This window comes from Perca fluviatilis, chromosome 11 (genome assembly GCF_010015445.1).
Source record: "Perca fluviatilis chromosome 11, GENO_Pfluv_1.0, whole genome shotgun sequence".
NCBI lineage: Eukaryota > Metazoa > Chordata > Actinopteri > Perciformes > Percidae > Perca > Perca fluviatilis.
The window spans coordinates 19,509,625-19,525,394 of record NC_053122.1 but is presented as its reverse complement, the minus strand read 5'-3'; the positions used below and the strand labels follow the sequence as shown (position 1 = coordinate 19,525,394).

General features: G+C 37.9%; 3 protein-coding genes and 1 non-coding gene across 5 annotated transcripts; 2 read left to right on the top strand and 2 right to left on the bottom strand.

Annotated features, from left to right (window-relative positions):
• Positions 1-912: 912 nt before the first annotated feature.
• On the top strand, positions 913-5,859 carry chmp5a (charged multivesicular body protein 5a). Its single transcript, XM_039816465.1, has 8 exons — positions 913-1,115; positions 1,784-1,888; positions 1,991-2,037; positions 2,425-2,518; positions 2,945-3,016; positions 3,420-3,528; positions 4,763-4,878; positions 5,408-5,859. Exons 1-8 carry the CDS (start codon positions 1,047-1,049, stop codon positions 5,456-5,458), a joined length of 663 nt encoding a protein of 220 aa, XP_039672399.1. The 5' UTR covers positions 913-1,046; the 3' UTR covers positions 5,459-5,859.
• Positions 5,860-8,449: 2,590 nt separating this feature from the next.
• On the bottom strand, positions 8,450-8,542 carry trnar-ucu. The gene is made up of 2 exons: positions 8,506-8,542; positions 8,450-8,485 (listed from the first exon to the last, which is right to left on the bottom strand). It is a non-coding gene; the product is annotated as a tRNA-Arg (tRNA).
• A 278-nt stretch (positions 8,543-8,820) lies between these two features.
• bag1 (BCL2 associated athanogene 1) lies at positions 8,821-11,852 on the top strand. Its single transcript, XM_039816466.1, has 7 exons — positions 8,821-8,944; positions 9,658-9,786; positions 9,865-9,947; positions 10,025-10,138; positions 10,250-10,357; positions 10,523-10,585; positions 10,669-11,852. The coding sequence occupies exons 1-7, from the start codon at positions 8,908-8,910 to the stop codon at positions 10,756-10,758; spliced, it is 624 nt and encodes a 207-aa protein (XP_039672400.1). The 5' UTR covers positions 8,821-8,907; the 3' UTR covers positions 10,759-11,852.
• Positions 11,853-11,932: 80 nt separating this feature from the next.
• On the bottom strand, positions 11,933-15,009 carry myl12.2 (myosin, light chain 12, genome duplicate 2). 2 transcript variants are annotated; one of them, XM_039816469.1, is made up of 4 exons: positions 14,883-15,009; positions 13,744-13,957; positions 12,971-13,132; positions 11,933-12,368 (listed from the first exon to the last, which is right to left on the bottom strand). In XM_039816469.1, exons 2-4 carry the CDS (start codon positions 13,925-13,927, stop codon positions 12,196-12,198), a joined length of 519 nt encoding a protein of 172 aa, XP_039672403.1. In that variant the 5' UTR covers positions 13,928-13,957; positions 14,883-15,009; the 3' UTR covers positions 11,933-12,195. The 2 variants fall into 2 exon arrangements, with proteins under 2 accessions (XP_039672403.1, XP_039672405.1); XM_039816471.1 differs by having other exon boundaries at positions 14,906-15,009.
• Positions 15,010-15,770: the final 761 nt, after the last annotated feature.

Sequence of the window (15,770 nt, the reverse complement as noted above, 5' to 3'; positions counted from 1 at the left end):
ATTGTTTAGCTTTTCTTTTGGTTCACTGTGTTGTTTATATACACACATATAATGACAGAGGTTTTTTCCTATACTTGGGTCAAGGAGCTAACAGGTCTGATGGTGCACAGGGATTTTCAGAGATTTGAGCAGCAAATAAAATCAATTCATTTGCAACTATTTTGAAAATTGAATTATTGTTTTTGTCATTTTTAAAGCAAAAATGTAATACATTTGAGAAAATAATTGTTATAAAAAATGTTAGTTGCAGCCCTAGTTTTATTTAAAGACCCATTCAAAGAGGTCAAATGATCTGATAAATAAAACAAAGACTAGTACAGTTCTTTTTTTTGTAATTTAGTTTTTCCTTCTTTCCTACCCAATTAATCATCTTGAGACCCGTCAGATGTATCTTTTGACCCTTTGGAGGGGCCCAATCCTATATGAAGTAGTTAAAACTAGCTCCACCTCCACCAGCTACAACAGTAAAATGGTGCTTATTACACATTGATTCATCAGTATTAGTAATCTAATGCCATATGAGGCTATATAAAAACAATGTTGATGTTTAAAGTACTTTATAATTAGAGGACTACCGTTACTTTTAATGGAGTATTTTTTACGTTGTTGTATTTGTACTTTTAATTAAGTAAATTACCTGAATACTCCTTGCAGCACTATTTCACTACTTTCACTACATTTTCACTATTTTTATGGGTATATTGCACATTCTATTTTTATACTAAACTACACGAAGGGAGTCAGGTAAGTCAAAAATATCATTAAAAGCCCCATTTAATCATATCTGCAGTGTGGAGGTGTGAAGACTGGTCACCAGGACAATAGGTTGTCACTACAGCTGCAATCCTTCTGCTCGCCACGCGGGGGCACACGTGTATTTAAAAAAGCAACTCCATTGGTCACAACTGTTAACGTCAACCAATGGGAACCGTTTGCGTCTGAACCGTTGCTTCCGGGTGTGTTAAATGAAGAAATCCTTTTTCATTTGATGCTTTTTGTATTTTGTAAAGTAACTAAAAGCTACAGGGACACAAAACGTTTAGAAAATGAACAGAATATTTGGACGCGGAAAGCCGAAAGCGCCTCCCGCGAATCTGTCGGACTGTATCGGCAATGTGAGTACTGTCAAGCTGAGGCTGATGTATTGTTGTTTATGTCTATCTGTATTACGTGACCTGACGGTACCGTTACTCAGCTAGCATGGCCACAAAGGGGCAGTCAAACCAGCAAACCGTGCTAGCTAGCCTACGAGCTACAGTTAATAAGCGCTTTCCACTACTATCAACATGTAATTTGTCTTTCCTTTTTGTGTATAGTGTGAAAGAGAGCTATAACTCATGTGTTAACCACAAACGTCAAATCTCTGGCTTTGCTCTGGCTTTTATCTCTCCAACGTTAGCGATCTCCCGTCTGTTTTTAATATACAGTACACTCAGGCTGCTGTTGTGCATACCTGTCGAGAATTGCATCCACTTCGCTGGCACAGTAACACTTATTTCTGCCCAATATGCATGCACCGCTAAAAGTTCATCCCTGTCGAAAATGTAAGTAAATGCTACAATTACAGGGTTTAATAAAACATTGATTACTCCAAACGTTCGAAAATTATAGATTTAAGATTATTTATCACAATTGAGGAACATGACGAAGACGATTTTATCGGTTTTACTTTGCCTTAAAAATCTGTTTTCCCTTGGGTATGCAATTCTCCAGGCATGCAAAACTAGTGTCTGCCAGTATGCTGTAAATCATTACACTTCTAATTCGTCTCCTCCTCACTCAGGTGGATGCGAGATCAGAGTCCATAGAGAAGAAGATTGGCGGACTAGACGCTGAACTTGTCAAGTACAAGGATCAGATGAAGAAGATGAGAGATGGGCCCTCCAAGGTAACGCACACAACCTATGAACCATAGCAATTATGAAGGTTGCAAGATTGTTATTGCAAATATAGAAAACAAGAGTTTTGTTTATTCCCTTTTTAAATGCAGAACATGGTGAAACAGAAGGCCATGAGAGTCCTGAAGCAGAAGAGAATGTGAGTCCTACACTGTATAGTTGTGACACTTTGATATGAGAACTAGAGCATGACATTGGTATGGCTGATAATATTTACCATTTGAGCTTATGACTGGTTTATCGGCATCACGGTTTACGTTGGCCAATAGTACTGTATCAAGTTAGTCATCAGAAATGCTTAGAAAACTAAGTACATTTCTTGGTTACAATTCATGAACAATCAAATTTAGAGTAAAGTTTTTCTGCTAATGTTACGAATATTAGCCAATACATTGGTATCATAACACTCAAATATCTGCCTATATTAGCCTAAAAAGTCCAGCAGGGCTCTAATAAAAACTGAGCTTTAAATAAATTACGTGCACAATACAATGTTTTTAACCAACTGCAATTCTTTTTTACACAGGTATGAAGGTCAAAGAGAGCAGCTGGCTCAGCAGTCTTTTAACATGGAGCAGGCAAACTACACCATCCAGACATTAAAGGACACCAAAACAACAGTAAGAGCCACACCACTTAATAAGAACACAAAGTAGTTTGGGTTAATATTAGGTTGTCGAGTGTTTGTTTGTTTTTTTTGCTTGTTTTTTCAAAACTACGGCTTTTAGTCATACTGAACACGTATGACTCAAGTCTTGGCATGCTGTTGTATAAACTGTACTTAAAAAGTGTATTCTTTTGCAAATTAATGTTTTGATTTTGTTCTACCTAGAAGTAGCTGAGACTGAGTCAAGTCTAGAAATCTGAACATAGTACTGCTCTCCAGATTCAGACTTGGAAAGACTGACCTTCGATAAGGTCTAAAGACACAAAACTAACTAACCAACACTAAACTTTAAACTTAAATTTTGATTATTATTTCAGTGATGATAGTCCTTTTTTTCCAGTGACTAAATATACCTTGGGCAATTTATTTTCTGTCACAGGTGGAGGCCATGAAGATCGGTGCAAAGGAAATGAAAAAGGCTTACAAGGATGTCAAACTTGATCAGATTGACGTATGTTGGTTACATACCACCACGCTGTTTCTGTTACCACTCAGCTATTCTACTGTAGATTAATGGTTTAGGCTACACACACTAACAAAGCACCAAGTAATGTTCTCTATTTGTACAAGCAGAATTACTTTAAGTAGACGGACACAGCTGTTATAAAGAATGTACTCCTTTTTTGTAAATGTATTTTGTTCTGTAATTCAAATTTCAAAAACTATTACTGTTTGCTACATTTTAGAACAGCAGATTGTCAGGTTCCTCTTAATACCAAATAAAAAAAAACGTGAAAAGGGTACATTTGCTTACATGACAGTTTAATGTTGGCCGTAAGTAAAAATCTATATTCCAGTTGTTCTGGTCAGAGATATCGGACATTATAAGTGATCCCATGTATTTGAACTTTCAGGATTTACAGGACCAACTGGAGGACATGATGGAGGACGCCAATGAGGTACAAGAGGCCCTGAGCCGCAGCTATTGCACTCCGGAGATAGATGAGGATGATCTTGAAGCAGGTATACCTGACTGTCTCTGACATGTTTATTTTGCATTCACTTTCTGGGCACACACCTTCATCTATAGAGCAACTTAAAATGAATCTAATCACCAACATTTAAAACAACAGAAATGAGTGCAAATATAGCAGGGATGGTAAAATGACTTACAGAAAAGCATCCTATCATGATTTTATGTCCCCATGAAGGCTCAATGATCTTCTTTCTTGTAAGTCCCAGTGTGTTAATATGTTAGGCATTTCCAACACAGAGACCAAAACTAACTGTGTGTTCAGGCAGTACTGAGCAACTAACAAAGTCAAAATTGTCAAGTTTATTATTGGAAATTAGACCTCAAACAGTTTGAGGTCTAATTTAAATTTCAAGCGTTTTTAATTGCAAGTTGGTACATTTTAAAAATACATTAAGAATAAATGGCAACAGCAGTCTATCAGGTTGATGACATATCCATTCATGTAAGATCTGTTTATCTGGATTACATGATGGATACACCAGTTGTGTCTTCTCAATCTAGGCAAACGTAGACTGTATTGATTGATTTGAAGGAACCTTTCTAAGTGGGATAGGCCCCGTTGTTTGCCACTGATGATCCCCTGCTTGGCCTGGAAATGACGACAAATACAATTTACACGACAATACATTTTCTCTAAAACAACATTGTGCCAGACAAATACAATAACCAGCTAGTTAGACTCTGAGTCTAGAAACACTGAAGAAAATATAAAAACACACAGCGATGTCACAAGCCGCTCTGCATTCAATTCTGCCGCTTTGTATCATACAGCTGCTAAAGGGTGCCTTGGGCATCGGTAGCAAACGCAGAGGGTTGCGACAAAGCGACGGCGTTTGACCACCTGGGAATGAGAACGGGCTGCACACTCCACCCGCTGTTATTGGCTGTGTCCCGAAGTCTCCCGCACTCAGACTTCTAGTGGGTCATAAGCATCCATAACCATCTACTGGCCAAATGCTGGTAAAATATGCAAGTGGCTGGTAGATCTGCTTCACTCACCAGCCGAAAAAGGACAATGGTAATCTGTTGAGTGGCTGGTAAAAAATTTAACATTCACTAGCCATTTGGCTGGTGGGTGAAAAAGTTAATTTTGAACTTTGGTCATAAGTGATGATTGAGAAGGACTACTTTTGCATTAGTCTATGCATTGTTTTGTGTTTTTAGGAAAATCCTGCTCTAAGCGTGTACAGTACTTCAGTGACAGTGTATCTGTGGTTTCAGAGCTGGAAGCACTGGGTGATGAGCTGCTGCTGGATGATGACAGCTCCTACCTGGATGAGGCCTCGGCTGCCCCCTCTATCCCTGAGGGAATCCCCAGTGACAGCAAGACAAACAAGGTAACCGTCTTCAGAGCACTGTGGAGCACAATGATCATTGTTACTGACATGTTTGTTCATAAGGCACGGATAGGAGAATTACAGTATTGAAAATACTTTGAGGTGAAATTAGAAATAATCATGCTGGTGTTTTTGCATGCTTAAAGCAACACTAAATAACTTTTCCTGCTTCAGCCCCCCTACAGGTTGGAAGTGGAATTGTCTATTACATTACATTGTCCAGTTCAATCGAACTACAGATCCGCCACCCGATCTGGCAAACTTGTATAATGTAATGTAATGGACAATTCCGCTTCCAACCTATAGGGGGACCGAAGCGGGAGAAGTTTAAGCATGTACTAAATGGGTCAAAATGTGTGAAACTGTTGGTATGGTCTTTTAAGCTGCTTATAAGCAGCTCTGATGTCCTCTGACTGAACCTATACTGTTTAACATGAACCAAAACGAAAAGAGTAATACCATTTTGTGTTTGCTTGTGAATGCAGGCCTTTTTAAGTGTTTTCTTAACATTCTTCTTTTTGATTTTTAGGATGGCGTTTTGGTGGACGAGTTTGGCCTGCCACAGATTCCTGCCTCATAAACAAGGAATGGATTAAAACAACTGCACTTCAACTGAAAACACTTTTTATATGTAGAGTAACATTTATACATGCAAAACATTTGACCTGAGGACACGAGGATTTTAATGCTATCGTGGTGTTGGGTTGTGTATCGTTACCACTACCGTGCTAGCTTGTGGCCTTGTAACATACTGAACCTTTTTTTTTAAAAACATTATTCCTGTCTAACATTTGTCTGAATTGTCAGTCTCGTCCATCTCCAGTATTACCAAGCTTAATTTATTTGTCTTATTTGTATTCTAGTTTTGTGTGTTGTCATTACTAGTGTTCTGAGTTCTCAAAAGTGGAGAGGGTTCCCACTGAGCCTGTTCAAATATCTGCAGGTTATTTGAAACATGCAAAAATAAATGTTTTAATGTAACCTTGAATTTTTTGGGAAATTATTTGGTAAGGTAATAAGATTCAAACTTCAGGACTCGATTAACTGGCATGGTGGCCCTGGAGCAAAACTGAGTTGTGGGCTCCTATTGAACCACACACAAGAAGAAGAGTTAGAGGAGAAGATACCACTATGTCTATTTAATATTAGGCTACAGCCTAAAGATGGTTAGCTTAGCTTATAGGACTGAAAATGGGGAGGGTAACAAAATCCTCCTCCTTTTCTCTATCGTCTGTACAGTTCGTATCAAGCCCGTGTCCAACTTTCAGTCCGTCCTGCATCCACTGCAGGGTCTCATTGGGTTTGGGTGTTTTGGGGGTTTTCTTAAGACAAAATAAGATACAAGTTTATATAAATTTAAATACAAAAGAATAAGTTAAAGTATATATCAATGTAGAGGAATAGAAGGAATGTGGTACAAATATAATACAAACCTTCAGACTCGGAGCCTGTTTTGGCAAAGGAGAGGAGATAGGTGGAGCTGTTTGGGGAGGTCTTTTCTTGGACAGTTGTGGTACAGAGTTTACTTTTTCATCTTCGCTGACTTCAGGTCAGAGGTCAGGCTCTGTGGGTCGGCTTTGTCTCCCCCTGTTGGTAGACGGTTAAGCTCAGCCTCTTCTCGCCTCCTCTCTTGCTCTTTCTTCATAGCACTCAAAGTATGAAGCCTCATTGCCTCTTTTTCTTTCTCCTCTCTGTCCCTCTTGCACTTCTCTCTAGTCTCCAGAGCAATTCTGAGCCTGCACTCCATCTCCATGGCTTTCAGCTCTAGATGCATTTGTCTTCTGACCTCCTTCCTTCTCTCCTCTGGGGTCAGTTTCATTAGTTTCATTGGCTTCTCACAAGCTCCGTTTCATAAACCCTCATGTTGTCCTCCGGTCAAATTTGACCCGTTTTCAAAGTTTTTTTTATATCAGACAATATGGGACGACGAAATAAGCGCAGAAAATGTTGAGAATAAATAAATGAAAATAAAGGATGAAAGAAAAAAGCGACAAAAACTATGAAAAATAATGTCAAAAACACCGGAAGAAAACATAAAAAAACTATGAAAAAATGCTAAAAAAAAAAAAAAAGGTCAAAAAGAGCGCCCGAAACATTGTAAAAGTGACACATCGGAAAAACGTGAAAAAAATGTGGAAAACGAAAAAAAAAAATGTCATGGTTGACAGGAAGACAACACAAGGGTTAAGGAGGTGTTCTCTTGCAACCATCTTTTTGTTCATCCTTATGCTCTTTCTCTACGCGTTTAGGTTAGTTTACTCTGATGTTTTCACTTCAGCAGGTTTGTGATAAATGACCAGACAGGAGAGTTCTCTGTATGATTGTGACTTGACGGAATTCTGCATTATTTAACATTCTGGAATGGAAATGTTCTAACAGAACAGTGTGTCCATAGAATTCCATATAAGGCGATATACTTTATAACCACTGTAGCCTATGTAACGTGACTCCAGCTTAATGTGTGCTAGCGGCATCTCATTGGTCCAGGCTAAAATATCTAAACTATTGAATGGGTTGCCATGAAACTTTATAAATTCACATTTTCCAGGGGATGAAGCTTATGACTGACTTTGGTGAGCCCATGAATTTCACCCTAGCACCATCCTGAGGTTGATAGTTTTAGTGAAAGGTCTACTAAAACTAAACTATTGAATGGATTGCTAAATTTGTTACAGATATCCATGGTGCCCAGGGGGTTAATCCTAGTGATTTTGAGTTCCCCTGAGTTAACTCTAGACCAGTGTGAGACATAATGTATGTCAGAGCACGTTAGCATGTTGGCGTCAGCATTTACCTCAAATTAAGCAAACCCAGCCAAAGCACAACCTCAGAGTCACTAGCCAGGCTGTAGAATCTTTTTTTTCTCCTTCTTTGCATTTGAAGGGCACAGAACTATATACTAATTGTATATTTGCCTTTTTGCTTCATTCAAAGTTGCTTAGAGAGAAACTAAACTACCATTCTTAACAACAATATTATAATGAAGCCACAATGCCACAATAATACAAAGGCAGCTAGTAAATAAATAAAGACATTGAAATGAAAGAAAATGAAATAAGTACACACCAAAATATTAGTAGGTACGCAAAAGCAGAGTCTTTTGATCTACAAAGCTAGGGAGGCATATTCTTGGCCTTTTTTACAACCCACTACCACTATTTAAAAGTGTAGTAATACTTCACCTAAATGCCTAAATTATGTTTAAATCCATCTCCTTAATGCAAGGAATACATATCTGGGGAGAAAATATTGAATCTCATAATGTTTTATTTATTTGTTGGCCTACAAGCAATCAAATTTAAATGATAACTAGCAGTGGTTCCCAAAGTTGGGCCCGGGACAAAATCTTATCAAATGGGGGTCTGTGGTCTCTTTTGTGTCAGTTGAGGGGTCCTTCATGTGAAAAAGTTTGTGAACCTTTGCTTGTGTATATTCCATGTACTATGTTCAGATGATGGGATAATTTGGCTACTGTATAAAGAGACTATTCACAGGAAGGAACTCGCTAACATGACTTACTGTTTTGGAGAGAGGTAGCAGGTAGAATCAACATGCTACCCTTATAAAAGTCCGACTCTGGTGGGACTCGAACCCACAACCTTTGAATCACTTCTGATGCGTTTCTACTAGAAGTCCAATGCGCTATCCATTGCGCCACAGAGCCAGCTGGCCATCTCTTCTTACACAACAAATATGAATACGGTGACTCAGATATGTGTTAAAAGCGTTTGTTAAAAGCAAGAAGATTGTGAATGTGTTGAAAACGCACAACTAATTCAATATTTTTAGTTTAACTGTATGAAAAAAAAAAAAACGTTCTGGTTATATCGCTGTTATGCTCGGTCTCGTGTACGTATGTTGTTTGTATGTATTGTTCCGTTGACAAAAGATAAACAAAGTTAAATATAAAGTTATAAAATATTAAGTTAGTATAACTGTTTCCTGTCTGTCCCGGAAGTAGTTAGCTAGGTAGCGAGCAACCGAGCTAGCCGTGTGATTCATGTTGTGAAAAGGACGCTAAAAACCAAAATGTCAGATCAAACGATAACAGTGACAGTTGCATACGGTAATAACAGTTTGCATCATATTACACGATTATTACCAGATGATAGATAGATATGAAAATTTAAATGTTCTAAGCATCGAACATCTCTCGAGTAACTGTTAGCATGGAAATGGTTAGCTAATGTAGCTAACGTTATAGCTAGTTAACGTTAGCTCTTAGCAAACAATTTACTTTAGTAATGAAAGCTAACGTTAGCTTCAATTTCGTACAGTTGAATATACTTGACATCTGACTATATTTATTTCACAGCTGCATGACGTGATTTATCAAGAAAGGCTGTAGCTAGCTATTTGTAATTGGAATATCTTTCAAAATGAATTTTATTCACACACCGACTGTGTGGTTAAAACTTCCTGGTTCACTAAGATAATTGAATACAGTTTAAGGTTACCTTTTGAATTTATTCACATGTGCATCCTTTTGGCTAAAATTGATAAGACGTAACTGTTCTGTTATATCCAGAGTATGCTCAAATACTTCGCCATCATAACGTCAAGTCTTAAGGGTAACAATTACTAACTAGTGATTCAGTTCAACTACTGTAGTTTAAGAATCAAAGCGTAATTTAGAGGTTACTGTTGTGAAAATTATTAATCTGAATGGCCATGCTTAAACCCAAATAATCCTCGTCGTTCCAGAGAAATAATCTCCCACAGTTTAGAAAGCAGTTTCCGCACAGGGAAGGGTTTATGGTAAAATGTCTCTCACTCCAGGATCAACTAAGCACAGCATCACGGTAACTGGCCAAGATGATGGCAAGGGCCCCATTGTCAAAGACCTCGCAGATGCTCTCACCCAAGCTACTGGAGTTCCTCAAACTTCACAGAAACTCATCTTTAAAGGTAGACTGTGGGTCTCTCTTTTGTTTCACATCCAAGTGCGCTAGAATATATATATATTGATATTCTTCATCCTTCCAGGAAAATCACTGAAGGATGTGGAGGAGAGTCTGTCCAGCTATGGAATAAAAGAAGGCTGCAAACTCATGATGATTGGAAAGCGGGTAAGGCCTGTACATGTGTGATTTCTGTGATGTGTGACTGTATATGTTTACAAATACTGACACTAATCTACAAACAGAACAGTCCTGAGGAGGAAGCTGAACTGAAGAAGCTGAAAGACATTGAAAAATCTGTGGAACAGACGGCTAAAAAGCTGGAGAAGGTAGACGGAGAGTTGACCGGACTCAAGAATGTAAGCAATTAATTATGGTTTTCAAGATGCTTAATTTTCATGCATTGGTCTGATCTGTTCTTCAATACATGTATGTTGAAATTTTTGATTATTAATACATTTTTTCCACAGGGCTTCCTGGCCAAAGACCTTCAGGCAGAGGCGTTGGGTAAACTGGACCACAGAGTGAAAATAGCAGCTGAACAGTTCATGAAGATCCTGGAGCAGATAGATGCTTTGGTAATCTTACTTTCTTTCTTTTTTATATCTAGTTTCTTGCCTTTTGTCTCCATCATTGATTGCAGACCAAAATCTATTTCAATCTATTTTTGTTCAGGTGTTTATTTTTGTGTGCATCCTTTTTTTTGTATGTCGCATATAACAAACTCCAAACTGTTTTAACAGAGTATCCTAGACAGTTTCAATGACTGCAAAATTAAGAAAAAGGGACTTGTAAAGGTGGTGCAGGTAAACTCTTTTTTTAGTGTCACCAACATGTTTCAATTAAAAATAACTGAATATTATTAAGTGTGGTTATTTTCTGTCAACAGGATTTCCTGGCCCAGTGTGACAAGATCGAGGCTTGTATATCAGACCACCTCTCAAAGATCCAGTCAAAAAATCTTGCCCTGGCGGAGTAGAGTCACAAAGTCTCACATATCATGCTATACGTTGCTCTGTGAGCAACTGCAAAGTGTACAAAGAGCGTCAAGTGTGGATGTGATTCTTGTCTATTTATTGTTGGATTGATGTGTATGAGAGAGCCCTCATCACAGAGAATCCTGTGAAGGAGGCTGGTTATTGGCGCTGTTGCTACGTACATCTGGGATACGTTCTCTGGGTTAAAGAGATATAAGGGGGTGCTCCTCAAGATATTGGAACCACAGTCACTCTGTGAAAAGATCAGATAATTGTGAACTGCCATGACCAAATGTCAAATTATCCACGATGATGTCCAAAAATGGTTGCTAAAATTCACCAGTTCATCACCCAGTATCACAAACTGTACAATTACTCATTGTGATGTACCAACTGTGCAGTGTGGCATGTTGTACACATATGGCCAAAAGTATGTGGACATTAAAAAGAATGAATCCACCATGCTAACAGCTTCCACTCTTCTGGGAAGGCTTTTTTTCACAGAATTGTGGAACCTGGATTGAGGAAAGTTTCCCTATTGTCTAATATACCATTTATTGGAACTAAGGGGCCAACCCCAAACTAGAGCTGAAACCATTTGTTGATAGAAAAGCAATCCGCAACTATTTTGATAATCATTTAATGGTTTGTCATGTGAAAATGCAAAATATTCTCTAACTCCAGCTTCTCACTTGCTGCTTTTCTTTATCATATGTAATAGTAATCTGAATATTGTGGGCTTTTAGACCCATAATCAATTTGATGGCATCAGGAAAATGTGATGGCATTTTCACAACATTTTATAGACCAAAGAATAAATACATGTTACTTGCAACCCTAGCCCACACCATTTAAAATAGACCAAGAATTACACAATGCTGTCCACAAACCTTTGGCCATGTGTATATTTATTATTCTACATTGAGAGTCGGCACTGAGCCAGCACCTTTTGTTTAATCCAGTGACTGATCCCGTGTAATTATGTATCTTTGAAATTAGTGTGAACTGTGGAATTGTTTAAGCTTTAAACCATCCCTTAAGACTTACACATCACATCTATTTTCCTTTGTTTTAAAATAAAAACTTTGAAAATGAATAGAGCCTAGGTGATTCATCTCAGACCACAATTTAATCTTGAAACTTTAATTTCCTACAAAATATAAATAACAGACTCCATTTTTGACTACTTTTCAGTTTATTTCCAGCTTTATCCATGAGGGTCTTTCCATACATCTTTACTAGCTTATACAGACCCTTCAGCGGTGTTTCACAAATGTGCAAATGAGCTTGGAGTGTGTGTGTGTGTGGGGGGGGGGTGGTACAGGATGGTCCCACAAGCAGCTTAAACAAATGACCTTTAGTAAGCTACAGTGAAGCTTTCCATTAAAATAACAGGATATAGCTGTTTTAACTTGAGTGGAAACCTATACTGATACACACTAATCATCTTTGTCCTTTGCGCCATGCTTTAGTATGCGTGTGAATGCTACGTAGTTGAAGTTGCCTTTCTTGTCAATGGGCGCCTCTCGGAAGAGCTCGTCCACTTCTTCATCCGTGAACCTGTCACCCATTGTCGTGAGCAGCTCCCGCAGGTACTCCTCCTGAATTATACCTGTGGGAGAAGTTGATTCATCTGTTAGTTTATTTACAGAAAATTGATTGATCGGGCAACACATTTTTAATAACCGATTAACCATTTAAATCATTTATCAAGAAAAAATGTCAACATTTTGCTATTTACAGTTTCTGTGTTTTATATCATTGTAATTGATAAATTTTTTCTTTGCTGTTATCTTGTAATGGGCATTTTCCATTTTTAAATGAATGTTTCTATCAAATGTTAAAATACAGCAGGATTACAAAATAGTCCTTTAAACAAACAATTATTGCTAAAATCACACCCACCCACAAGTAAATAAATAGCAAATTAATAACGTTATTCATTTTGAAAATTATTTTGGGCATTTTTAGACTAAACAATTAATTGGGTTCACAGAGGAATTGTCCTATTAAATGATAATGAAAATAGCTAATTGCAGCTTTAATCCAATTCCATTTGAATTTAGGACGTAAAAAAGGGATGCATTTGAGAATTTTGATCAGGAAGATTTTTAATAAAACAAAAACATCCTGATATTTGGTTTAGAGAAACATTGAGAAACAGCATCACGGAGTGTAGTGCACATTCCAAATGTATAGAAAACTTCAACTTACCTGTGCCCTCCTCGTCAAAGCAGGCAAAAGCGTTACGGATCACATCCTCAGGATCTGTGCCGTTCAGCTTCTCTCCAAACATGGTCAGAAACATTGTAAAGTTGATTGGGCCTGGCGCTTCGTTCATCATCGTCTCCAGGTACTCATCTGTGGGGTTCTTACCTGGGAAATGGACAAAGTGTTGAGGATTTATGATACTTATTCTCCCCCACCACCCAAGCTGAAAGCTTTACAAAAAAAAAGGTGTGCAAATATTTCTTTTCCAAGCTTTATTTTCTTCATCTCAATCTCAAAGCAACATTTCGTCACCTTCCTAAAATAATGGCCTAAGTCATTTTTTGACAAAAATGATTTTCTTGCCTAAATCATCTCCTCATGGTGCTGGCCACCTCTGGTAAAATTGCCTACATTATCAGTTGAACAGGTCACGTGATTCTACACCTTTAGTATAATGGCCTATGTCAAGAGTGTGACTTATGCAGTTTTATTTTGCCTAAGTCAAAAGACAATGTGACTTAGGCAATTTTACAAGCTTTTCAAAATGGCAGCCGCTTCAAGAAGAACAAAAATCTACCACTCTATCACTGAAGTTATTTATATATTAATTAATATATATTCAGTATTTGGTTCAGTTTTTTTTGTGTTTTCTGAAAAACGTGAAAAAATGACTTAGGCCATTATTTTAGGAAGGTGACGATTTGTTACTTAAAGACATCTTTCACACAGTTTTCACATCACTGTCTAAATGTGTGTAAATACATTGTTAGGTTTACCTAATGAGGCCAGCATGTCATGAAGGTCTTCTTTGTCAATAAAACCATCCCTGTTTTGGTCAATCATGTTGAAGGCCTCCTTGAACTCCTGAATTTGAGACTGGTCAAACATGGCAAACACATTGGAGGTGGCACGCTGAGGACGCTTCTTGGTGTTCTTTCCCTTGGCCCGTTTGCTCGACATGTTGGCAGTTGGTAGGTCTCCCCCCCTCTCCTGTAATACAGATAATATGAAGACTTTCAACTAGACCTGGACAATATGTTCTAAAATCTATATCACTACTGTCAAATGTACCTCGATAACACTAAATGTTAGCACGATAGGTATTCATGTTCCTTCTTATTCTGTTTTAGGCTTATATGTTTGCCTGGATTGATTACAGTAAGGTTATGACCATGGCCCCATTCTTCAAATATGGCTTAATTATTATTTTTCAGATGATTTTTTCTGGTTCTATTTGTTTTATAACAGTCAACTGCAGTTGTGTGGGGGTTTACTTTGAAAAGGTTTCATCATCATCATAATCATTTAATATTGAATCAGCCCGCACTTTTGCAGGCTTGAACATATAGTAAAGGACATTTCTGACACCAGCTCATAATACATTTTAAGCCATCTTTGAAGAACAAACATTTGTGTAAAATCATGCCAGCGAAGAACAGAACAGGGACCAGTTTAAGATGTGGACCTCTGGACTGTGTTTGATGTCAGGTGATATGTATGTATGTATGTATGTATGTATGTATGTATGTATGTATGTATGTATGTATGTATGTATGTATGTTATATATATATGATGCAGCTATTATAGACTTTACTTCTTGATAACTGCGAGGATAGTAATCTAACTTGGCAAGAGAACCACGATGTTTTTTTAATTCAATCAAACAACAACACATAGAAACAAATATTTAGTGAGAAAGCCATTTCCTGTTTGAGTTATAACAAAACATGTATGCTACCCAACATACTGCAGAAATGGCAGGTAGCGTTAACTTAGCTAGCCCAGTGTTGACCTCAATAACTCACTGACCCGACTAGCTTAAGCGAGCTAATCGAGATCAATTCACAGTGTAAACAATAACTTTATGTGGCCTTAATGTGCACAAGATCCAGAGGCTAACATTAAATCACCCACCTCAGAAAACAAAGCGTTATTACCAAATGGCTGTACACACGCAACTACCAAAGCATCCACAGCCTGGATGGATTAGGAGAACACAGACTGAGCGCAACCATCGGTGTTTTATTTCCTCTTTCCCAAACTGACCAATCACAGACAAGCTGGACGGAGCCAACAGACTGGAATGTACCATGTTGTCCTCATATCTAATTGTTTGTTTATTTGTGTTTGTACATGGAACCAGATGACATAGTTAAATAGTGATAAGTGGAGATAACAAAAAAAAGAAATGTGGTTTTTTTTTACCGCTTCTATTTTGATCATGTCTTTACATTTGTCCTAAAGATCAATGCTGTAGTGTACACATCCCACCACCAGATGGCAGCAATTATCAATCAACTCCAAATTTTCATTTCAATATTTAATTGTGGTGTGTAGACCATGGTGTAGACCAACTAGCCCACCTAATTTTGCACCACAGAACGACTGCATATTGGTTACAAACAAAGTAAAGTAAGTTGGAAAACTGAACCGTAAGTTTAGGGAGATGGAGACAATGAAAGCCCGTTTTAAAGTCACATTTTAGAGAATGTATACAGGCTATGCATTAGAATTGGCCGGTAAATGCATGTGTTAAAATACAGTAGTTTGGCACGGTTTTGGTTCAGGCTTGTGACCGCCGTCTGAACGATAACAGTTTGTTTGAAGTCATATTCTTTGCAACAATTTATGCCATCCAATTCAACAGGTAGCAGCCACTGAAGTACTGCAGTTTTTCTTCAGTCAACTACTACTGATTCACTAGACCTACGATTACACACCTAAAACCCCACATTTCCGCCTTAAGTGGCCTACCTACGCTGAGAGCCAGGCCCTCCTCATGGTCTCATGGTCTAAATTTAA